Genomic DNA, 26,115 nt, shown 5'->3' on the forward strand with positions numbered 1-26,115 from the left:
ATAGAAGCCGACATTTACTATGCCGATATTTAAAATAGATTTCCCGGAAATGTAATCGAAATTACGACTATTGGTGGCAACTGGTAGCTACTGGTAGCGGATTGGACAAGTCGCGTAGCAGCGATACCTTTCGTGAACTCGAAGACGCGGTGCGAAGATATTTAGCCGGATTTCATTGATTTTGCGAGTTTAATGACTCTTTGGTACTACGTATATCTCTGTGCAACCGTGATAGTAATTAAAAATACAGTTTATACGTAAGAATCGTGTTAGATGGACTTCAATTTCCTAGCGAACGACAGTCTTGGTTTTTCCATAATCGGACGATCAACGTGTTTTAGAAATAAAAAATGTTAGAATATGCATATACCTATTCGACGAATTGAGGAAGTTGACGCTAGGTACGAAGGATCCTAGGTTGTGAAGGAAGGTTCGACTAAAAGTTTTCTACTACAGGTAGATTGATAGATTAACGCGTTGGCTGCGGCTCACATTTTCGTTGCTACCTAGAACGCTATATGTTAATAAATCATTTTCATGGAACATCTATCTTTAACATCGCAAAACATTAGGATAATTTTATCGTGCAAGTTGATATTTTGTACGTAACGTATTATTGACAAAATTTTATCAATAAAAATAAAACTTATCTATTTATATCTTATCGTACAGCATAGTATAAGTTAATAAAACAAAATTCGACCCGCGGTAAGCTCGTCAATCTCGGACTAATTCGTATTAACCTCATCCTCGTTGCGTAAATCGACTGGTTTTCGGAGAAAGTGTATCGAAAGATTCGTGTAGGATAGGGAAAGCCCGTCGAACGAAAGTTTCCAGTCACTCGGTTGGCTCCGAAACAGAAAATCGTGGAAACCTGCCTTCTTGCTTCGATGGAAACAACAAAGTTCGCAACGTGTTAGATATACGGTCTCTCGGATATTCAGAAGTCGGTTGAACGCCTCGATAAATATTACATACGCCCCTCTGTCTCGAGTTTTTTATAGTCGCGTTACAAAACGCAGGTTGTGCCTCTCGCTTTCCGCTCGCGCATTAAGAATGCGGTAACCTCTCTGTACGCGGCGGCTTATTTCGCCAAAGATTCGCGAAACGTTGCTTCGCTGCTGCCGTGTGAAAAGAGAGGACGTTGACTTAGGCCTGGAAATCAAGATTGCGCTCTGTAGTCTCGAAACGCGAAAAGAATAGGCATCGTGTGGTTTTACTTGAGCAAACGAAAACCGGCTACCGCGTCTCTAACGTCTGTAATGCCTGTAATTGGAGGCAATTGAACGACGCGTTGTCGCTTTAAAAATTAACTTCAAAGTACGAAATAGATTGCGAAATCAACGATACGAATATTTAGCGATCCTGATGAAATTCTTTCCAACTGTTTGTATTTTTTAAATTAGAATTCTACCCGACACGGATGCTACGACGAACGTATCGCGGTAATTAATATTCCGATAAAAGTCAACGTTCTCGCTTGTTCCTTTCCTTTTTAAGCATCTTATGTATTCCTCGTAGTTAAACTGGAAACTAAAAGTTGGAAATTGGCGAATCTGGTTCTTGTATCTGGTGTTGAAAGATTTCAAGATCTCTTGGAAAAGCTTTCGTTTCGACTATTGTCCTATTCGATTCTAATTTGATCGCATCGTAATTCGTTTGGAGAATGCTTGCGTAACTCGACTGTCGCGATTCGTTTCCGGTGCTTGAAGTCGATCATTCCAGTCGAACTGTAACGAGCGGCATTAATTTATAGGCTTGACCCTTTGCTGTCTGTTTCCCTGTGCCTTATTCCCTCTATGGTTGCTCCTAAAACACGTATGCTCCGATATTAATTCATCGCGTGTGACGTTCCGTCGACCCTACCTATATAGATACATCGAAAATTTGACGTTATGTAAAACACTTTGAACTTTGGTTAGCGCTATTCGAACGAAATTCGACTACATTCGCGGTTACATTGGTGAAGTTTGACGCGAATCTTCCTATGTACCTATATAGAAACTACGAGATAACGTACCTATTTAAAGAAGTCAGGAAAATATTTGAACAAACAATTATCCATTATATCGAGTGCCGATATACGTATTTAGTAGAATCAGCTTTGACGCTAATTTATTCTGCGTATCGATCTTGTAAGAATTTTACAAGATCAACAGATACAGATCGATACAAGATAGTTAAACTGTATCTTGCATCAAAGTATCGAACTCTATCGATAAAGCGAGGATAATCGTGTCTGGCTACGTTCAGAACGTGTAAATACAGTCGTAAGTCGTTGTACGTCGTACGAAGTCGAAATACGAATTTTCATTGCGTTCGCTCGTTTTGCAAACGCTCGATATTTACTCGGTCGCGCATACGTTCAGAACAGCTATTCCATTATTCTGTTCTTCCTCTATTTTCTTTGGTTTCCTGGACTTTAGATATTACGCGCGCAGCCTATTATTCGCGTCCGACCGCCCCATTCCGGTCCACCATTCCGAAACCACCTTTTTCTCTTCCCTCCATAGTTTCTCCCTCTTTGTGTCGACGTCGTCTCGCGTCGTCGCAGTCTCACAAATACCGCTAAGACGTAATATATTCTGTGGGAAAAAAGATTCGAGGAGAGCTTAGCGGACGTTGAAATCCCCTGCCCCGCTGTCCCCACTCGACGATGGGATCGAAATAATGATCTCGATTATCCTGCGCGTCTGAAACACACAAAGCTGTGCGCAAAGCTGTTCAACCGATTAACTTTCGAGCGGCTGGTAGTGACGATAAATGTAACTTTCGAAGATAATTGTTTTATAGATAGAGAGACAACTTTTCTTCTCGAATATTTATATCTTAATGGGTCACCTTATATTTACCTTCGGCTTTACGATAGTTGAATATAGTAGTTGAAGCTGTTTTTCAAGATATCAACGCCTAGGACTGGCGTGAATTAAAGCGTAAAACCTGTACCAAAGGAATTCGAATGAAAGATATACGACGAAAGAAACGAAAGAAAAAAAAGAATACATTAACACGGCAAAACATCGTTCAAATTCTTAAAAATACGTCGTTAAAAATCCATCAAATTTCTACGTAAAATTACAAACTGGTTAGGTATTCTCATACTGCTCTGATAGTTCCGGTAGTTCTGGTAGTTGTTAAGCGACGTTAACAAATACGATCGACCCTATATTCCTTTTAACGATATCCCGCTAACATTCGAACAACTTTCTATCGAAATTGAAAAATATTTTTTAATCGTTTCGAATTATAGAGTACAATTTATAGGCCAGTTATTTAACGCCGATTCTATCGTGTTCTATGGTACGTGCACGGCGTACGAGACTTTCTTTTCTTACGAAGGAATTTGTTGCTCTCGTACTGTTTTCGTCGTCCTCAACGAGGGCAAGTCAGTTCCTGTAAGCAACGCAAATCGCGACTTTTGACCGCCTGCCCCGTTCCTACCCCGGTAAATATCGTTCCTCGACTGAGCTCGTTGTATTTGCAATTTATGAGTTCGCCTCGAATCGCATTTTACGCTTCACGTTTATGCCCTTGCTGCTTCGCGCACAACAAACTTGTGACACCTTAAATACCAGTCACTGTGGCCACGTACTGTCACTTTTATTCCTTTTTTCGGCCCGTTTTAATCTGAAATTTTCCTATTTTCTTTTCCCTATCCACGACTATCCACGTACATCTACGTTTATCTACGTTTAGAACAATTCAAGAATCATTTAACCAAGTACTATCGTCGTTCGAACGATACATTCTTGAATCGTGGTGCGAATAATGTTTTCATAAAAAGGCATTGCGAATCATGTTCGTTGAATGGCGTTCGGTTACGTCGCTCCTGAATTTGTTATTCTCTTGAATATCTGCTTCGATTTGTAGGGCGCTCCGAAGATCGTTCACGACCAAAGACAGACGTTTAAAAGCGTGAAATCCTTTAAAACAAAAATCTCTGCAATAAAATTCTTCATCGGCGTATTGGGTCAAGAACGTTTGGGTCGAGAACAGGTCTCGAAAAAGCCACCTTCTCAGCCCACACCTTGCTAAGGCGATAGCTTACCTTGAAACACTCGAACAGGACAGTCTCTTCGTCCGTCCTTCGAGGACAATTTCTAATCTTAAAATATCATCGTTCCTTTCTTAATCTCCGCTCGAAAAGTTGAATCTCATTAACAGAGTCTGTATACGATCGTTGGTACACAGATCTCCGCATTTATATCACATACACAATACGTGCTAAATAGGTGGAACAACGTTTCTGCATACGCCGTATTTATAAAATACGAATATTTACACGGTTCGTACATGTAGATATAGTCTGTATTACGTATACAAAATTTCTGCTACGGCGATGTTACATTATTAAGATAATAAAATTTCCTGAAAATAAGAACCTATCGCACAAGCGTAAAAGAGAAGAATTTAGTGTAGGAATAATTTACGAGTGGATCGTCGAACAAAATGCCTGAAGAGGCACCATTTCAATTCTCAAAAAACACGATTTATCCGAGACATGTAACTACGAAGATTTTACTCTGAATTCGCTGTGAAAAGTTTTCCTAGAATCAGGAGTAAGATACACAAAACGCAACGCGAACGTCCTTCCATCTTCTAAAAATACGCCAAACCTTTCACGTTGGCTATTTTGCATGTTTAACAAACATCGACTTATTAATATAGGAGAGAATCTTGAAGTTTTATAGGAAAATTTTCGATCGCCTCGAGTGTGACATTTTTAATCTTCGAACCAGTGACTACGTAAGACTAATAATTAATAGCTAATAATTAACATTTATGTAAATATGTATGATACTGGTTTGCTTACGTATAGTTTACGTTGCGAGTTACGCGACGAAGCTTTATCGACGAAGACAATCCGGGACGATGGCTCGCTCGACATCAAACTACCTTGATCCGTTAACCCTGCCTCGAAGAACCTGCCTATTAAGTTTCTTGCTGTGTGACGTCTTCGGACATGCATTTAGCTATGGACTTCGATAAACGCACCCCGGCGTTGCGTGTTTTGCTATATTTTACGTTGAACGTCTCCGTGTGAAAGCATACTGTAGTTAAAAATCTAATAAAAAGATATATTTCTCAACGATAGGAATGTTCGTGCATAGAACGGCGAAGAATTTCAAGCGTCGACGATGTTTCGATCCGTGATGAAATTACTAGCATAACTGAAAATTTGTAATCGAAAACTTTTAACGAGAATGTTTTCCATAGCGTTCTTCGGTGTTTCGTTGTTGAGATTTTTGTGTGTTCTTATTCGTTAAAGAGCATAGATTTACGTAATCCTTTCTTTACGCAATATTTTCCTTTAGCTCTCTTCGACGCGTCTTGTATTGCTGATTAACGATCGTCTCTCAAAACTATACACGACGAAGTTTTTCGTGTTCTTTTAGAATTGAGAAATCCGATTCGGCGTTCGCATTGTTCGGTCAGTCCATTTCGATGAAAAAGTCTTCATTTCCAACTGGTCTACTTACTTTCTATTCGTATTCGAAACGCGGTAAAAGTTTGAAGGCGTAACGATTTGCCGAATAGAATGCCGAAATCGGTTCTTTGCCATACATTATTATTATTATTATTATTATTATTATTATTCCTTTTTCTTTTTTTCCAATGCTTATTTCCAAGTTTTTACCGTCCTTCGCGTGATACGAGTAATTACTCTAAATTCCTAGTCATAATTAATGATTTATTGTACAATTACCAAGACGCGTAGTATGCCATTTTTAAACTCATTTAGATAATCCTATACTACGTTACGAGACATAGCGAGGCTTTTATATAAGCGGTCAAAAGCGAATAGGAATGTTTTATTTAAAAATCATTATCAATCCGTTTTACTTCGTCGTTAGAAATAAATCCAAGCATCCGAATGATCAATCAACTACACCCAAAACTATTCAATTACACATTACATACCGATAAAATAACGATATAGATAATATACAATTAATTTATCGAACGTGTAATAAAGACATTTACGTATGGTTCTTGTTGTTGCTACAGCCATTAAACTATTCCTTGGAGAAAGTTCTTCGTACAGCATAGGTATAATATTTTCTACGCGACTATTTGCTGAACATACGCGTCAGATAAAGTCGTTGTGTCTTCTTGATATGAAGGTGATTTAGGGTTCAGGTCCATGCTTATATAAACAAGGGCGAAAAGAGCGATGCAGTTTGTTATTGGTACTACAATTTCTCATGGTCACGTCATAGGCCGTAAATTGACAAAATATTCATTGCTTGTAAAAGTGGAAATATTAGGTAAACGATGACAATAAATCTTTGTTGCTCGTTTCATCGGCCTATACCCCTGTGTATATGCAACCGCGTAGATCGTAGTTCGCGCTTGACGCGTCGTATAGTTAGTGGCGCGTGTGTCATATACACTGTTAATACATTGAGATTATTGGCCTCTGTTATCGGTATAATACATTCTATCTATTTTCGATTGAACGACACAACATATACACTAAACGTTTTTGATTTAGACATGTTATTGAAACGTTACGTGTCACCGAATCTTGCATGAAATATTTCAGTGAATTATTATTTATATGTTTTTTATTTAACTAAAATCTGTCACGAGAAATGTTTCAGCGGAAATGCTATGCGTTTAATCATTTGTGAATATATTATTTGCGAATCTTTTACAGGTGATGGGAAGGCAACAGTATATTGTACGACCGATGGTAATGGACGAAAGTTGTACGCCTGGAACCGGTAGCGACAATCCGGCGATTGCCGGAAGTAGTGGAGTCATCAGCGAAGTAGCGTTAGCACACGCTCCGGCGTTATCCGAAAGAAATCTTCGAGAGCACGGCATTCCTCTGGAGCAAGCTATCGAGAAGGTGATTATGCGTATCTTTTATCGAGAAAGTTTGAAAATGTTTCCAGGTCGTTGAAATATATACATATATGAACGCAATATGTATCTGTACGTATCTATATGTATTTGTATCTGTAGCCCGACAAACGATAAAGAGAATATGGAAGAACATGCACGTACAATTCAAATTCGTATGAGATATTAAAAAGAAAATATTCATTTTTAATAAAAGTTTGAAGCATGGTGGTCCGCCATGTCGTGCGTGACGTCCGGTTCCGCACCACGTTTCGTCGTAGACGGCCAGGCGCCGATGAGACAATGCTTACATCCAGAAGCCTGCAACAAAGACATCAACCTGCCAGAACATTATACCCTCTTTCACGATCTCCGGAAGGAATTCGTTGCTTGCTACTCAACCCATGGAGAGCTCTCGACATTTGGAATACAGGAGATGATGGAATGTATCCTTTTCCAAGTTTTATTAAAAGCAGTTATTCGATTTTTACGTCGTCTTCTATATTTGTCTGCATAATCATTTATCTTGGTGCAGCGTACCCTGCAACAGATGTACGATCATAGGATCAAATTACTTTCTCTTGAGGAGTCGGGACACGAAAATATTTCGATGAATTTTAGCCATGTGAGAAACTTCCCACACTTAAAAAAAAAAAAAATAAAAAGAAATAAAAAATAAAAATAAGAAAAGAGGGAAGAAAATAATACAGAAGCGTATTAAAAGTTACATGTCGCGAATACGTCGGTAGAATTGCGTAGCGAATTTTTAACACACGGTTGGTCGTCCCATGCGAAGCATTCGTTGTTCAAAGTTGGAAAGTTTAGTTTTCGATACAGTACGACTGCCTTAAGGCGACGACTATGGTCGAAACGAGAATTCCAAGGCGTGCGGCCGTTAGGCGGCGCGACAGAACTCGAATCCAACATATTCGACGAACCTGACGACGAACTAGCCGCTGCGCTGCTTGGCGTAAAGTCAGTCTATAAGCGAGTGGAGGGTGTACGTATCGTGCTAATCGCGCTCCTACCAGTCCAGCGTATATTCGAATATAACAAAATATAAGTCACTTCCTCGAATGTGTTTAATCATCACGCAGCAGACTTTTCAATAATGTGCGAAAGTGTGTAATTATTTACTGTCTCGGTCTTCGTGTATCAGACAAACAAGAGCATTTCTGATCTCATAATTTTCCGAAATACAAATTGCAATCTAAACCCGAGGTATGTTTTCCTTATTCTTAGCATGTATACGCGTTGAAAGATCTATTCATGGATCTGTACGATTTCATTTCGTTGCACGTTTTTATTTGATGAGAGATTTATTTTGAAAAAGGACTTGTTAATTGTAATATTATTACATAATAATTGATGCCCCTTCTTTTTTTAACACACGTGGATATTAGTAACAGCAGGCATTTATTATGCATATACTCGTATGTAGTATATATAACACATTTATCTTTCTTTGTTTCTTTGAGATTAAAGTAAAAAGTCTGCCTTTACATATGGTTATGTGTATGTCGATACATATCGGTTTAATCGCTTCTTCATTTCATGTTCTTTTTCGTTTATGCGAAAGCTGTAGAAATCGCGTATATCCATAAGTGAGATTTAATCCAAAAAGGGAAATAATCTTTCAGAATGCAGATGGCTACCTGCCGTGAATCTAATAAATTCTGAATATTAAGCGCGAGTCGGGACTACGGTATTATCGTATGTATGGCGAGTCTGTCGTTAATAAAACAAAACCACCTGTGGCTGACGGGGATACAATATAGACAAATATCGATCGAATCCAGTGTCGCGTCACTATCGATCGACAATTTTGATTTGCATTATCCGTATCAATCGGCGATTTCTTAAAACGTTTCAATTAGAAATAAGTATGAAATTATATGACTCGGAAATACCGTGGCGCGGGTTACTCTAATCCTTTATTTATACGGTCTTCCATTCTCGTGAAAATCTTCGAACTTTATAAACAAGGATTAAATAATTTCTCCTCGTATCACAGAGGATTTTATTGAATTATTACGATCAGTTAGGCAGCCTGTGTTTGTTTTCGATTTTTTCGAATATGAGATGAAGACAGATGAAATCAAAATCAAGTACTGCCAATATCAGTCGAATAACTTAAGAAAGTCCCACCGAGTAATCAAGGCAGTCTTATCACGCGCAGAACACGGTTTAAAGGTCATGCTTGCGAAGATATTGGTAACAGCCCGGCGACGACGACCAACTGAGATATGTGAATAATTATGTGCGTAACAACTTTGTTCGATTTCTCGTCATTTTCAGCCGTTCGCATCCTCCTCGCGTGATTCTGAAAATTTCTGTTTCTCCCACAAACCTATGACTTATCGGTATTTTCGTGATATTTTTGTCTAATCTATATCATTTTAATCAGGTAGATTAGAAATAACAATCGTATCACGAGTTAATTCACAATTTTCATAGCAACTCGATATCTCGATACATGTCGGACGTTTACGTAAAGGCGATTATTGCAATCTACGTTTCGTGTTATCGGTACATGAATTATTGTTATGTTAAAACTGAAAATTTATCCTTGACTGGCGAATATCAGATTTTGGCCTACCGTTAGATACCGAGAACGAGTTCTATGTGCATGAAATACAAGATATGATCTGTGTAATACAGAGGATGATAAAAGATGGTAAGTCGTCGACTAAGGAATCTTTGTGAATTTTTCGAGTTCAAGTGCAACATGCAACTCGCAATAAGAAAAAAGATAAGAACAAAATATCTAATTTATTTTCACCGCTGATAATATGAGTTTCTTTTTTCTTTTATTTTTCTTCTAATTAACGAACCAATCTGACGAAGAAGAAAAAGTAGCTTTTAATTATTTCTCAACAAAGATTAAGGTTCACGTACGATACGTCCTATCTTTCGTGAACTATACACGCAAGCGAAGAACATATTTATATCTCGTATTATTTACACACATAGTAAATGTAGTTTGGTGCCTAGTTACGATCATAGAAATTTTTCATCAATCTTGAAAGTAAAATATATATGTGTATCGTAGATAAGTACGTATTTTGGAGACTAATGCAATTCTGTTTTGAAGTTCCTTTTCAGTGGCACGTGGCTATATCACAAGTCTTTCCCTTTTTATCCATAATAAACGAGGCCACGAAATTATTCAAGGTGATATTTTTTTGAAGAAGTTGAGAGTTCCTTCTATGATATGTCATGCCGTATGCAAAAAAATATTTTGCGTGTCTCGACCTTAAGAAAAGCTCGGATATTTTCCACTGATTAATGTAATTGTACATAACATAATGGAATGTTGAATGGCATGCAACCATGACATATGAATCGATACGACTTTGAATTTCTATATTTTTTCACCGGTAACTGAAGTCACCTTACGAACTACACGTTTTTCTGTATTGCAGAATATTTATAGCTCAATACGAAATTATAAAACGTATGGAAAAACAAATGTATTTAATAACTTTTATAAACAGTCCACAATGTATAAGTGAAATGAAAGCTGTATGAAAGTTGCATTTTTTGTATATTCATACTGTAGATATGGCGGTCACTGCATAATATTATTCGAAATCGTTTCGTTTCAAATTTTACTTACATAGCTTCGGTTGCGTTGTACGCAAACGAAGAAATGCCAGTAAGAGCAAACGTGAAACGGACAGAAAGAGAGAATAAAAAGATAGCACGAACCGGGCGACAGAGTAGTGTATACGTTCAAATCCATGCATTTGGCCCCTTATGTGTGTTCACGGTTTACGAGTGCGGGTCAAGCTGTGTAATGCTATAAGCAGTGACGGTCATAATATACTCCTTATCACAATGGTGCTCAACTCAAACTGACTTTAATTTTCAATCTTGTAAGTACATGTCACGTGCCACTGTGACAAGTGCGTGCGTGTGTAATAAGCAACGACTGCCTATTAGTAGTTGTTTCAAGGCACGATCGCACGCATTTATTTTGCAAATGTTCGACGCTTGTTGTACCTTTCGTGGAATTCTGTATTGTGTCATCCGTAAACATCGGGCCGCGAAGAAAATTTTCTTTCTCTCTTCATTGTATTGTATTTCCGGTTGGAAGAAATATTTTATGGAGGGGTACGAATTATGATGGAAGAAAAGTTTCGATTCATGAGATATGAAAAGACTTCGAAAGACTGCTGACACGTTGCACCGAGTAGGCAAATCGAAAATGAGCATTTTGCTCAAGCTTGAGAAATCGGAGACAAACTTGTCGGTGTAGGATTACAAAGAAAATGCAGATGGTAGGCAGTTGGTGACACCGGAACGATAGTTACATTTTTCGCGGGAGAATTCATTTTTCCGGTTTTAATCATGCATGCCTAATAAGAATTTCACTTACGCATATTAAGATTTATCGATGATCTACTTTTTAAGCCAAACGAATATATTGGATAAATTTTAAAGAATTTAAATCCTCGCATGTTGAATGTTATAATCGTATTTTGGATCGATGCGAATCATGGTTATAATCGATGCATAAGCGTCATTGACTTCTAAGGTTAATCATTGTTTTATTCCTTTTTTTGTTGTTTGGAGTGTTATCAAAATACCTTCAATCATTCACTTCAATGTATATTTGCATTTATTTGCATATATTTGCATTCATGGTTTTAATTATATTGCTTTTATTACAGGTCACGTCTTCCAAAATCCTGAAACAGTTAATATTGTTTTAGAACCTGGTATATGGTGAGTTATCTTTGATATGTATTTTTTTCTTCTCATCAGTGAAATGTATATTACTGATCTTACGATGTCCTTCCATAGCTCAAAAGATGAAGAAGTTGACAATGGCTGTGTAGTAAGAGCTAGAGGTCTTCCCTGGCAATCATCGGACCAGGACATAGCAAAATTTTTTCGTGGCCTAAATGTTGCCAAGTAAGTGAAATTTATGAATAATGGACTTAAGGTCGAAGATCTTGATAAAGTACATTGTAATAACTGTCATGGTATTTGTACACAAGCCACTTGGATCCATGTAACAAAGGTAAAGATTTATATTCAATATGTAAATGCGAATATGGATGATTATGTGAGTTTTCAAATGCTAGTGTTTACTTTCTAAAAAGTAGTGTAAGCAACAGTTTAATATATCTTTTTTGTTATTTATTTTTCTCACATGCAATGATAAATACTACTTCAGGTCATGAATCTTGCGTGTTATATAAATTTGCCAATGATTCCCAGAGTTACAATCATAATCTATATATAATTTGTATGTTTATTCTGTTCCAAGCATATTCTGACTATAACTCTTGTTGTTTCGTTCATAATTTCTTGCAAAGATGTAAACGGTACATTGGCTTTTATTATAAAAATACTGTCTTACAGGGGTGGTGTAGCTCTGTGTTTAAGTCCTATGGGAAGACGTAACGGAGAAGCATTAGTACGATTTGTTAACAAAGAACATAGAGATATGGCGTTAAAAAGACACAAACACCATATGGGTGGAAGGTACATAGAAGTATACAAGGCATCTGGAGAGGATTTTGTTGGCGTTGCTGGGGGAACTAGCGGGGAAGCTCATGCATTTTTATCTAGAGGAGCTCAAGTTATTGTTAGAATGAGAGGCTTGCCGTACGATTGTGTGGCTAAACAAGTGGTATGTATAAAGAGTTAATCGCATGGTCTATTGTTATTTCTGTTCTCATTTTATGCGTTACTTTTCACAGTTGGACTTCTTTTTGTCAGGGCAAAAGCCCTGTCACGTATTGGATGGAGAGGATGGAGTTTTATTTGTGAAGAAGCCGGATGGTAGGGCAACCGGAGACGCATTTGTTCTTTTTGCAAAAGAAGAAGACGCAGTGAAGGCCTTAAGTAAACACAGAGATTGCATTGGTAGCCGGTATATAGAACTTTTTCGAAGTACGATTGCCGAGGTGCAACAGGTAAATAGAAATCACGCGGGCAGAAAAATAAGGAAAAGAAGTAAACACACGTGAATATTGATTTGGTGACTTACAGGTTTTGAATAGAGCGATTGATCCGAAACAGATCGTACTTCCAACGCCGCCTATTCCACAACTTCCTCCCATACTTCCGCAACATATTATCACCTCTGGCACGCGTAAAGATTGCGTTAGATTGCGCGGTCTTCCATACGAAGCTCTCGTTGAACACATCCTCGAGTTCATGGGTGAACATTCTAAGAATATCGTCTACCAGGGTGTTCATATGGTTTACAATGCTCAAGTACGTACACGCGTTCCTTCTGTGTCGTAACTACGTTCGATTCTTTGCTAATCAGTAACCGATGTACATTCTGTTTGTTCGTTCAGGGTCAACCATCCGGCGAAGCGTTTATTCAAATGGACAGCGAAAGTTCGGCATATGCATGCGCGTCGCAACGACATCATCGGTATATGATATACGGCAAGAAACAGCGATACATCGAAGTATTCCAGTGCAGTGGGGATGACATGAATCTGGTATTGACAGGTGCAGTAACTCCAGCGTCAACCAAGGCTCTGCTATCACCCGGTACGTTGACCACACAAACTCCTGCAACTTTGACACATCCGCCTCCGCCGACGCCGGTACCGGTACCGGTACCGACGGCGCAACCCCCCCTCTGGGACATTCACGCGTTAGTACAAGCTCAAGCCCATGCACAAGCGCAGGCTCAAGCGCAAGCTCAAGCTCAAGCGCAGGCAATCCGAAATCAAGACTTTTGGCTAATGGCTCTAGCCTCGAATCCACCACCTACCTCTACCACTCCTGCTTCCCCAACTTCGTCAGCTACGACTAAGACGCTCGCTCTACCGGGACCGAATCCGCAGCATCAGATTCCTGCCTACGCAATGGCACCTCCCGCAGCAGCCGCGGCGGCGGCGGCTGCTGCGGCGCTTCACGCTCAACAACCCGCGCCGGCGCCCTTCTTACTTTTTAACGTACCCTCTCGAATCCCTATTTTACGTGCACCGGCACCGCATGGTCTCCTGACACCTATCGTTCAGGCTGCGCCCATTAATCCGGCCGCTATAATGGGACTGAAGAGAACTTGGGAAACCGCTTTCCCACCCGATACATCAAGCACAGTCGCGAAACGTGCCACGTGGCACACACCAGCGACCGCATTTCACGCGCAAGCTCCAGCCGCGGCACCGGGCTTGCCTTATCCTGCTCAATTTTATCCTCAGATTTGATAGGTTAAGCCGCTAGTGTCGACGATAATCGTTCTAAACACAGCGGACGAACAACGTGTCTTCTTCTTAATGCATCTCTCTTCTATGTAGGTTGAATTTGAACAAGAATCGATCGGCCAATATGGACCAATAATTATTCGTTCCTTCGTACGTTTCTCGTAGTCGTTGCAACGAGAGGTTGTGATTTTGAGACATTTATTTGTCGCGCTAGTGACGGGCAAATTTATTCCAGTTGCATCGTTACTGCGTGAAAGAGCGTTGTACGATTAATGCGATGGACGATTTATTCTTCTACGAATATATATACGATACATGCTATTGTGTCCAAGGCAACTATTTACAGATGACATTCCGCATGATATTCTGTGCAAACCCTTTTTTCATATTATCGTGTTATTTTAGAGTCAAGTTATTTTAGAGATCGTTTGCCCTCGAACTAAAGATATATACATATATATTTAATCATTACATATATACATGTATATATCGTTTGCCCTCGAACTAAAGATATATACATATATATATATATATATATATATATTTCTTTGACTAAAGATATATACATATATATTTAATCATTACATATATACATGTATATATCTATTATACATATAATTGTTTCAGAGATGGTTTTTTTTGATACTTAATTGAGCAGCAGTACTTAGAGTGTTTTTCTTTACATTATTTCCTTACACAACGTATGAGTTTTTCAACGGTCGCGTTACATGGGCCAGAATATATCATTAGGAGGTGACTATGTATCTTTCTATTTCTCCTTGTTATACGTGTTCTTGTACTTTATAGGAGTTGTTCTTTCAATTTGTCATATATGACACGTGCTTAGTAAAGTGCCTTAAAACGTGAATCATGAATTATGAACTGTTCGCCTTAGGACGTAATTTCATTTCTTTCGAAGATTTCGGAATTTATACGCGCATGTAAATATATACAGATAATAGATTTATATATATATATATATATAAATATAATAATATTATATTATATATGTATATATATATATATATATATATATTAACAGAAATTGAAATATAAACGCAGACATATATATAAATATATATATAAGAATGATTTATATATTTTGCTAGAAATATTTTTATTAGGGATATAAGTAAATGGACATTCCATCCAGTGTTATCGGTTTTTAAGCTCTAATTCACGGAGAGTAGCTTCTTCTTTACGCGGCATCTACTTTACGCACGTCCATGCTTAGGAACAGAATCTTTACATTTTCTTTCTAAGCAAGAGCCTGAAGTTACATTGCAGTTTCACATCAAAACGATATTATTTCGATTGCAATTGCAATGCGCGTGAGCTTCCTGAGCCAGTCGATTCGACGTGACCGATAAGAAAAGTCCCACGACGAGATTCACAAATCCATTTCTAGCCCTCGCCACATTCCTAAGAGAACTTGCTTTTCTCTGTGCCGCGTAGAGGACACTTCGAGCTCGAAACAGGAAAACCAATCGAGGCAATACGCTCAGTCACGTTGCGCTTATACGCGAACGTTCCCCGGTGGTGCAAATACGTTCGTTGGTTGGATTAGTTGTGCAAACATTACGAGAGTTTGGTGAATGGTACATAAAGCACGAAGAAGAAAAGAATGTATATTAGAGAACGGTAGTGTTATTGGCATCGTAAGTATTCCCTCATGATCGTAGAAATTCTATTCGTTCTCATTTCAAGGCTGAACGTTTCTTCAGTTTGCTTCTCATAGTTTGATTTTCAAATAAAATACGAAATTTATATCTGAAAACCAAACATAGATCGAGCGAAACGTTGCACAAGACGTGTTTCAATTATCATTCTTATGTCACGAGAATGATAATGGGGCCAAAGGGAATACTAAACCGATGTCTAAATACTATTCTGCATGATAATTTAATCCTGATTAAAATGGACGAACGGTTTTCACTTAAAAAAAAGGGGGAAAAAAGGAAAATAAATAAAAAAATAAAATAAAATAAAATAAAAGAAATTACTAAAAAGAGGAAAATATAAATCTTCGTGCTATATTATATATTACCTAGGAGTCGTAGCTAGTGATGTTTTTAACTTGGTGTCGGCGGTGTATACCTTCTTCTCGATGCTCTTCTAATATTTTTGTGATACCGTAGAATTGGTGGAACGATTGGAGGAAAAGGCGTGTCGAGGGGCCTGACATCGAGCGTACGCGGAAAGCTCGCATCCCGTAGAAATAAACGACGATCGATATTTTTACTGCCATTACGAAACAGCTTTTTTTTTCCAGAATAGTCCACGTGATCGCGAAGCTCGCCTTAGCCTTTCGTCCTTCGCTACTACTCTTTATTATGGTTTTTCTGTATGCTCGATCTCGGTGTTACCGCGGAGCAACGTGAAGTGCTGTCCAGTGATTACACAGATTTTTTCTTGCCACGTTTCTCTATACGTTTTCTCCTTCTCTCTTTTTTTTTTTTTTTGTTTATTTTTTTACATGCACTCATATATACATATACAGATAATGTAGAGCGTGAATTAACGATTCTATGAACCATGGAAACGGCACGAGACGCGCACGACGATCGTTCTTATTGCTCCAAAGTATAAAGTCCACGGGCATAGAAATGACTGGTTTGCATGTCGTGGTTTTGTGGAGGGACGTGCATACAAGTACCTGTAATATCCTTCTTCGTCACCTATCGTTTACGAGACGACAGACTTACGTAACGGGTCGAGTTACTTTTTTCTGTTTTTTCCCCCCTCTAATGCGTAATTACGTTCATTATATATTAGTCGTTTTTTTCTCTTCCCCTTCCAAAACTTTGCCTCCCTCTCCCACCCTTTCCATAATTGTCGCATTCCTTTCCATATCATAACGCACATAGACTATCTAATAATACATCTTGTAACAGTTTTTCCTCCCCTCCCCTCCCCCACACCTCGTACGTATATTTATACGTAATCCTGTAATTCTCGCACAACGCCTCCCTCTGTTTGACAGGATACGGTAGCGTATTACATAGAACTGAGTAGTACCTTTGGTATACACCTAGTCTTGTTTTGTTGTTACAATTGTAGTGCAAAGTGTGTACGACATTCGATGAATACTTTGCAAGCTGGTTCGCACGTGTGTAAGCGAATAGAGATTGTTTGTCCGTCGAATAAAAACATTGTCAAGTATCGATATAGTGCCTGAAACTGTAAAGAGACGAACATGTACTCCTCTGGTACTCGGGTCGTGCACATTTTACATTCCAATCTTACTGATGTAACTCGAGAATCGGGATATAGTCTGCGGATATTATTTATATCGGGCTTCCTGAGTCTGCTTTTATACAGCATTAATAGACATCTTAGAGATTTCAACGGAGTGACGCGAAACGGATCAATTTGATTTTACTCTCACAGTTGTTTCTGTGGATCTAAGAAGGATGTACAGATGCAGTAATTCATAGATCAGGGGAATGATATTCGATTTTGGGTAGAAGAGAGTCGATCGTGTCTAAATTTCATCGGTCGATTTGATCGTAAAAATGATCAACGTTAGGTTGATACGGAGATATCAAAATTCGTAGTGAAAAGAAGCGAAGATTGCTTATAAATTCCATCGGTTAGAATCTTCTAGAGAATGTATTATTTCAAATAGTAAATGCATTGCAGCGTGGTTGTTATAGAACAAGAATTATGACCTATAAACCGCCTCCAATAAAAACGAGTCACGATTTACGTCCCTTAGATCCATAGTCGTTTCCTCGACTTCTTACATTTACGTAGTCTCCATTTCGCGTCGCTACTGTGGAGGCGCATCTTGGTGTGTTTCTAAAACGCGAATAATCAAGAAATGTATCCGTCGGGAGTGTCGAGAAGTTTCCAAGCTTGCCGCATACTTGAATCTTCCTTGCGGTATTAGTACGATGTTTCGTTAACTGGGCAAAATTCGAAACTACCATTGGCCACTAATGGGAATCGAATTCGTACAGACGTACGTAAGAATTTCTCGACACGCTCGACACTCGCAGAGATTCCTCTACTAGATATACATACCGAATAGTTACGACTATCGAGATAACTGCGGCTGTATCGGTGTACGAGAGATGCGCCTTCTCGCAAGAAGGACACATGCGTGCATCAAATGGACAACGTTATGCGTTAACAGGCCAGAAGCGGCTAGGAGGATTGCTATTCCAAGTTATGCCAATCAGAGACAGAATCTTCGAAGGGTTAAGTCCAACAGCGACGACGCCACTTCTAACCATATTAAATAAAAATAAGTTTCATCCTTTAATCGACCTGTTAACCGGAGGACCCGTATTAGATCGTTACTTTGATATCGTGATTTCTATGTTCCTTATCGTTCAGCGCGTTGTCTCATTTCTGTTTGAATTAAACTGGTATCATATTTATATTTGAAAGAACCGAAATTAATCAGCTTTTTTCAATGTTTAAGCCCGTGATTATAGAAGCTTCTGCTTAGAGGATGATCTGGTTAACGACTTGATTTTAATCGATCGTCATTTATCATGTACGTATCGACGCAAGAGCAATCCATTTCCTACTTATCAGAGAGCCGCTCGATTCTATTACTGCATAATGTCGTCCGACTGTGTATTACCTGCCATTAGCTTTCGCTGGGCACTCACACGAGCCGTATTATACACGTTATCCGCGGGGTACCAAAGGGGAGAGATTAGTGGGAGAGCGTGAGAGGGAACGAAAGGAGAAGGGATAAAGAACGAGCGTGAAAAGAAAACGTAGCATTTTTTATTTTAGATTAGTGTTATTATTAATATTATTAATAACATTATTATTATTATTATTACTATTATTATTATTATTATTATTATTATTATTATTATTATTACTACTACTATTACTACTATTACTATTATTATCATCATCATCATTATTATCATTATTATCATTATTATCATCACCATCATCCTCATTATTATTACTGTCATTATCATTATTATTGTCATTATTATTATTATTATTATTATTATTATTACTACTACTACTACTATTATTATTATTATTATTATGACCATTATTATTATTATTATTATTATTATTATTATTATTATTATTATTATTATTATGATGATCATCATTATCATTATTAATTTACTATTATTATCGTTCCAAGTACTAACTCCAAAGCTCGTCACCATCAAAGGTCGTGGCATAATAATATCTTTTTCTCTCTCTCATTATGCGTTGAATGTGTTGTCTCTGGCATTTTGTGATCCGCTAACTTGGTGACTGACAGTGTGTCGTCCTCCCCACCCCTTTGCAAGTTTACATTTTTGACTAATCGTCGTGAATAGTTATTATCATTGTCAGTACGTCACTATTGTCGCTAGTATTCGGAGGCTGAGACTAAAACAGTATAATAAGCGGCACATTCATTGTTAATTATTCATTTAGACTTTCTTAGGGGCTATTCAGGTGAAACACGGATCGGACTCTCGCTCCACTCTGAATCGTTTTTCTCCCTTTTCTTTTAAGGCGAATCGTAGTTAATCAACAACTTGTACAAAGTTCCATTACGAACAAGATGATGTTCGATTAAATTCGATCTAGAAGGTGTCTAGATTCCGAAAGATTGGAAATTGAAAGACTTATGAGAAGGACGAGAGTCTCCGGAGTTATCAACGAGAAATAGACCACTCTAATCATACCTTACGAATTTTCACGGCTAATCGTGATTGTCCTGGCGAAAGTTAATTAATAATTACGACGCGGTACCAGCTTCACGCGTATTGTTCGCGATGTAACAAAAAACGGGACGAGTTCATCACTGTACGACACTTCTTCTCTTCTTTTTTTTTTTTTCTCAAGCCCCACCCGAATTACGAAAGAACGTTTTTTTCCGATTGCGTTTTATACTGGGATATAGGAGACACACATAGATACATATAGAAACCAACCAGAAATACACAGGATACACGAAATGGCAACAGGCACACGTATACGTTAGAAAACATACACATCAAACACAAACAGACAGGATTTTATACCAATCTTTTTTTTAACCCTTGTATACACACTTTTTTTCTGTATATCAACGATTATATCGATGGTGAATCGATCATGTTTAATAAATGTGCCTTGTGGACATACATATCTTTTTGCTTGCCGGGTTGGTGGACTCTTACCCTGATTATATTACCTCGCCTGGTGGTGGTAATTTTCGTAGACGCTAGCGTTTAATCTAGTCGTTACTATTTTTCTTGTTTTATCATTAATAAATAACAGTTAAGAAATTTCTCTCTTATAACGCAAGGATTTAGCGATATCGCCTAGATCGTAGAGATCGATAAGAAGGATTTATTTGTGGCATAAAATGGTATTTTGAAATCTTGTGGTAATCTGTGAAAATTACGACCACCATTATCCTGTTACGTTCTATACATTTTTTTTCACTGGGCTCGCAGGTATCTTTGGTGTCTACAGATCAAGTTGGAGATTTCTGTGTCGTAATTTTTCCTCCTCTCTCTCTCTCTCTCTCTCTCTCTCTCTCTCTTTCTCTATCTCTATCTCTCTCCCCCTCTCTCCTTTTACTTTTCTTTTTATTTCCATTGGTTCACGTACAGGTTCTTCCTCTCTTCCTCTGTTGCTCTGTTGCTCCCACTTCCTCTCGCCTTTTTTCTTCGTGTTTTATCTCCCCTGATCGCTGGGTCGATCTATCTTCTGTTCCCCATTTTCAAAGGACGACAGTCACGACCTTCGAAGAGCGATAAGTATTTCCATGTCGACCTTTAACATCGCATTGAGCAAGCCTGTGACTTAGATCTAACGTTGTAGTCTAATTTAAGACTTGCTCGTTTTTGGTTAGACACGCGTATTCATACTTTTCTTTAAGTTTTGAAATTTCGTCCGTTCTCCTTCTGTTTTATCTAATTTCGACGTAATCCATTCCGATTTCCCTTGATTTTTGTTCAGAGCTTCCTTGCTCTGTATTCCTTATATTCCTTCTATATTCCTCAATTCCCCAATTTTGTTTCTTTCTTTTTTCTGCAAATGCCTCGATGCGATACGAATCCACACAGATCTACAAAAACAAAAAAAAAAAAAAAAAGAAAAAGAAAAAGAAAAAGAAAATACAGATTCGATCGATCGAATATTAAAGAAAGCTTGAGAGACGAGAAACGTTAAATAAAATTGAATTGGACCAATATTTTGTTATCTGAAACGAGGGTCGCACGCAAAAAGGCTTCTACTATATTGGGGAAGAGAGGGAGAGAGGAAGGAAGGAAGAAAGGGAGAGAGAGAGCGGGAGAGAGAGAATGAGAAAGGGAGAGTGAATTTTGGTGATTTGGCAGAGGGGCGAAATCGCAAGTTGGTGCTACATATATATAAAACATACGTATATATCGTGTTACAATGGTGCAGTGTCGATTGCTGTTTGGTAGCGGGATCTACAAATACTAACTTCTGTGCTTCCAGGTAGGCCAAGTCCAAATCATTATTCCTTTGGATGATGTGCTTTTGTACGATCCGAGCGAATGCGCGAAGTAAAAATGCCGCGGAAGAGAATTAAGTGAAAATCAAACGTGAAATAATCTTTCTTATAAGAAAAGTTTCGCACGGACCGTAGAAAATCGTCAAATTAATCGTGAAATCGTGCAGGTTGCGGGGACGCGTGAATAGAAAAGCAGATATGAAAGACTACAAGCTTGGAATCATAAAATTAGCGAAGCAAATAATCAGTATATTCAGATATTCTGCACGATGTCATCGACCACAGATCGCGGTGTGGTTAATAGTTGGGCACTCTTCTTACGTTTGTATATACATAGAATCTATGGGTGTTACATCGAATTTTCTTATTTTTTTAAATTTTTTATCGGGAAATTTATTCACTGATTAATCCACGAAGCAAGTTGTCGCGATCAAAGTATTGTACGTGCTTGCGGCCGTAATATTTCAGGCTCGTATTGTTAATTAACCGAATGAAGTAGTCCGAAACAAAGCAGTTACATAAGAGGGTTCTTTTAACTTTCTTTTTTTCTTACGTAGTTACGTTTTCTAGGATCTCAAAGTTTCTCTTTCACGCGAGCAGAGGAATTTTCAGATCATTAATGTAAATCTCATTCATAGCACCGTTCAAAAATGTGATTTCCTGTTTACGTGTTATCGGTTCTTAATACGGCAATTAATCCAACTTTTAAACGATGGCGCAGTTGTCATAACGTTGATTGTCTTCCTTTTGTTTTCGATATAGGAGGCACGATGTTGCCACCACCACCAGTCGCGATATTTCCACCTGCTGCTGCAATGCTACCGCGTGGACCACCACAGTTTGCAGCACCTTATCCGCCTCCAATTTTCTATTGGCCCTATCCTTCACCGCCTGTCAGTCCAACCAATTATTATAATCCAGCGAATGTCGGTGGGATCGCAGCGATTCCTCAACAGGCAGCTTTGGTAAGTATTCTCTACAATTTTGAAGAGCGAAAGGTTCCTCGACATATCGCTGTTAATCGTTTGCTTTTATATAATTACAACGGTTGCAAAAATTGCATTTCCAGTTAACTCCAGCGGAATGTCTGCAATTAGCACCAGGAGCAACTGTGCCTGCCGCGACCACACCAACCGCGGAACCGACACGTATCGACGCTTTCCTCCCTCGAATGGATTTGGAAAAGCGTATACCTGTTCCAGCACCCCCTCAAGCAGAATGCAATCCATTCATCGAAGTATTCATGGTGTGATGATGATTATCCGATCAAGATTCATGTGATTCTCAGCAGGATTGAGTGAATCTTTTAGCCTCGCACGATAGAAACTGAACGGTTACGTTTATTTGCTGTTTTTGTAAAAGAAGGCAACGTATTGTCGTACACCTGTACGTACGATAAGAAGAATCCTTGTCTTAAAACAGCTTCGAGGAAATTCGCGGTACGAATTCTCGAAAGGTAGTATCCAACGTGACTGGATTCGCATCTTTTTCTTATCTTCGAAAGAAGCTCCCCCCATCTTCCACCTCGTAAATCTAACGTGTCGCAGGGTGGCACGTTCCTTTCTAGTCTAGAGACAGATGCAAGTCGTCGTAGCATAACGCAGTGACGTCGTTTCTTTCTCGTCGTTTGTTTCAGTTCCTCTGGAACAGGACGCGCACGGCACATTTTCTATTCTCCTCATCCCCTCGTGTTTTCCCTGGGCTTCTGTTCTGTCTTCACGTCTGTCTTTTTTTCTCGCTTTATTCCATTCGCCGCTCTGTGATCAAGCATCAGGACGCTAGATACATACGTTCCCGGGAGCGACGAACCGCGATCAGCCAGCATCGTCTGGTCGTGTCAATAATATATCGTGGCGTTCCAAAATAATTCACGTTTCGATCATTTCAAGTAGGCTCGCTAGTAATCAATGACCGCAACCGTATTGACTGATAGTCGGAATTTGAGCAACGAATTTAACGCATGACGCGTTAGCATTTAATTCGTACGAAGATTGGCTCGCAACATTGTGGTTCCGAGTATCCGGCTATAGTATTGTGATCGAACGTGTTAACTACGATAATCTACTCTGGTTAATATAGCGAAAAAAGACAAAAAAAAAAGGAGAAGCAAAATAACCGGCGTGATATAGCGCTTTTATTTTTAGAGTTTTACTTAATTTAATATAAAGTTTTTAAATATGAAAATTATATATAATATATACCTTATCCGCGAATTTATCCGAACGAGATACGTTATTGTCGTTGGTTCGCCGTAAAGTTGTCAAGTTTTATTATTATCGACTAAGTTATTCGACTCCAAAGTGTCGGTTCATGTTAGCTTCCGGCTCATCGGTTTGCCTGAATCGCTGTAGGAGACTACGATTCGCGCGATAACGACGGTCGAATGATGATACTTTATCGTCGGATCGCGCCATGAATGCTGCAAACGTTTCGTGAACGTTTTCCTTTAAAATATTGCCACCATCTCGAGCCAATTTTTACCATCGGTTTGTGCTTGTAATCGATCGTATCTGTTTGTAGTAAAGTTACATACGTATAATTACGGTTCTTCTACAGTGACTGCTATATAATACATATGTTGAGTTATTTAACATTGGTAAACCAGGTCGAGAATGCTGATACCTGAGATTTTTATTGATCGCTCAATCACGTAATTAGTTTATATAATTTTTAAACGCTATTTTCCCCCAGTAAAGTGATACGTTTTAACATTTTTTCACCCCTTTCTCGTTGCAATGTATTAGCTTCTTTTTTATAGCGAATCATTCGAATAATTTTCTGCATAAAAAGAAGTAAGCCTTGACGAGTAATTAAAATCTTGTTAGAATTGATAGTGCAAATGTCATTGGCCTCTATAATTACGCATGAGAGAGGGATGAATTATACATTCTTTGGATAAAAATTGAGTTGAGAACATGTCTCTGCAGCTTTGCAAATGTTCCTCTCTGTTCTTGTTCCTGCAAACCGCGCTCGTGTATAAAGGTGCAATTTTAGATATAAAGAGTGACGTTCGAAAAGCCAGGGTCATTTTATCGCTAAAAGTTAAGCATCATAAAAGATCGTAAAATATCTTACGAATTATATAATATATATACATTATATACGAATATATAGATATACATATTTTTCATAAATATTACGCTACAGCTAAGTTTGAAATGAGCTTCGATAATAATCGATAATCGACGTGTAGTTGTAGTTGCCAAAAACTTCACCGTACATTCTGACTTAAAGAAAAAAGAAATACCGACATATATAACACGAATATCTTTCTTTCAATCGAGTATATATCTTTGCATCCGTGCGAGTTATAAAAATTGAAAGAACGCAAGATCGAAGACGAGAGAACAGGTTATATATGGATTGATCAATAATATCGAGATCTTTAACTAACATCGCCACCATCGAAACTCTCGATTCAAAGGTACCTGAAGTTGTCTGATCGTACGTACGCGCTAAAACTGTTAGCAGAGTTATTAGTGACACGCGATGTGTTGTATTTCGTTTAGCGATTCATTTTGGTCGCGATGAAAAGTGCAATGAAAAATGACGAGGTGATTCGGAAATACTAGTGCTCCGAGTTAATATCGCCGGCTCATAAGAATAAGTGTTTTAGGAATTAAGTTAAACTGTAAGAGATGAAAAAAGACAGTGCTCCGGATTAACGAGCACCATGAACAAACCGCATTGTTGATTCTGTTTCTCGTTACCGTAACGTGCTATGTCACACAATATTGGTGCAATAATTTTTCTCCTTCTTCTTTGTTTCTTGTTGTGACATATGTTATAGGGACCAAAAACACTAGTTCCCCGTACTGAAAAATATCAGGTAAAGTACTATCATTGTTATTCGTATTAAATTAATTATTTCGAACTATGTACATCGATATTTTTCAAATTCGCAATGAATTGTTTAATGATTTTGCTTTAGTTTATTTTCTATACAGATCGATGGTTATTTTACTTAATTCATTATCGTAGTTCCTGATCGTACGTCATATATGGATAGTTCCTACCGAAAGATGTTCTCCTGATTTCTAATGTTATGATGATTTCTCGTGTTAAATTTAAAAGAAAAATATTATCTCGAATTATGCTCACCCGATCTGAAAAACAGACTAGAACAAAATATTTAAATAATTCATGCAAATTTAATGGAATCATTCCGTAGACGGAAATTTTTAGCTATTCGATCTCGGCGTGACTCTCCTATCATGTTAGTATAATAGAAAATTGTATATACATACGTTTGTATGCCTATCTTATAATAAGATTCAGCATATTCAAATGAAAAAAAAAAAAAATCGCGTCTAGAAGATGCTAGCAAGTAAAGCCGTTTATATTTATGTGAATCACTTCTTGACCGCGCAAAGAGCTTTTTAAGGAAAAAAATTAAAAAAGATATATATATATATATATATGAGAAGCTTTCGTCTACTGTAAACACAGGCGAACTTCTGTCGCCGATTGATCGTTTCTGCAGTCTAAAAAAAACGGCTACGACGAATAGTAATCTGATCCCGATATTTAATAATGTTATTAACGATATTAATATTAATATATTCAATAATTGTTTTAAAATAGTCTTCCATAATTTATTCGTCAACCCTTTCATTATATCGTGTAATATATTGT

General features: G+C 38.1%; 1 protein-coding gene and 1 long non-coding RNA gene across 4 annotated transcripts in view; one reads left to right on the forward strand and one right to left on the reverse strand.

Annotated features, from left to right (window-relative positions):
* LOC122567144 (RNA-binding protein fusilli) overlaps positions 1-26,061 on the forward strand; it is a 29,328-nt gene extending 3,267 nt beyond the window's left edge. The window contains exons 2-12 of one of the 2 annotated variants that reach the window (XM_043725406.1): positions 6,662-6,856; positions 7,067-7,295; positions 9,437-9,526; positions 11,526-11,580; positions 11,659-11,769; positions 12,223-12,493; positions 12,564-12,779; positions 12,856-13,083; positions 13,170-13,371; positions 22,243-22,445; positions 22,550-26,061. In XM_043725406.1, the coding sequence (XP_043581341.1) occupies positions 6,662-6,856; positions 7,067-7,295; positions 9,437-9,526; positions 11,526-11,580; positions 11,659-11,769; positions 12,223-12,493; positions 12,564-12,779; positions 12,856-13,083; positions 13,170-13,371; positions 22,243-22,445; positions 22,550-22,732 (1,983 nt within the window). In that variant the 3' untranslated portion in view covers positions 22,733-26,061. Of the gene's footprint in view, positions 1-6,661; positions 6,857-7,066; positions 7,296-9,436; positions 9,527-11,525; positions 11,581-11,658; positions 11,770-12,222; positions 12,494-12,563; positions 12,780-12,855; positions 13,084-13,169; positions 17,614-22,242; positions 22,446-22,549 lie in introns of those variants that run through there. The other variant, XM_043725405.1, reaches the window with a different exon arrangement.
* On the reverse strand, positions 6,864-13,736 carry LOC122567157. Of its 2 annotated transcripts, none has more exons than XR_006316709.1 (5): positions 13,598-13,736; positions 11,644-11,858; positions 11,231-11,543; positions 7,252-7,390; positions 6,864-7,170 (listed from the first exon to the last, which is right to left on the reverse strand). It is a non-coding gene; the product is annotated as an uncharacterized LOC122567157 (long non-coding RNA). The 2 variants fall into 2 exon arrangements; XR_006316710.1 differs by having other exon boundaries at positions 11,635-11,858.
* Positions 26,062-26,115: the final 54 nt, after the last annotated feature.

This window comes from Bombus pyrosoma, linkage group LG4 (genome assembly GCF_014825855.1).
Source record: "Bombus pyrosoma isolate SC7728 linkage group LG4, ASM1482585v1, whole genome shotgun sequence".
NCBI lineage: Eukaryota > Metazoa > Arthropoda > Insecta > Hymenoptera > Apidae > Bombus > Bombus pyrosoma.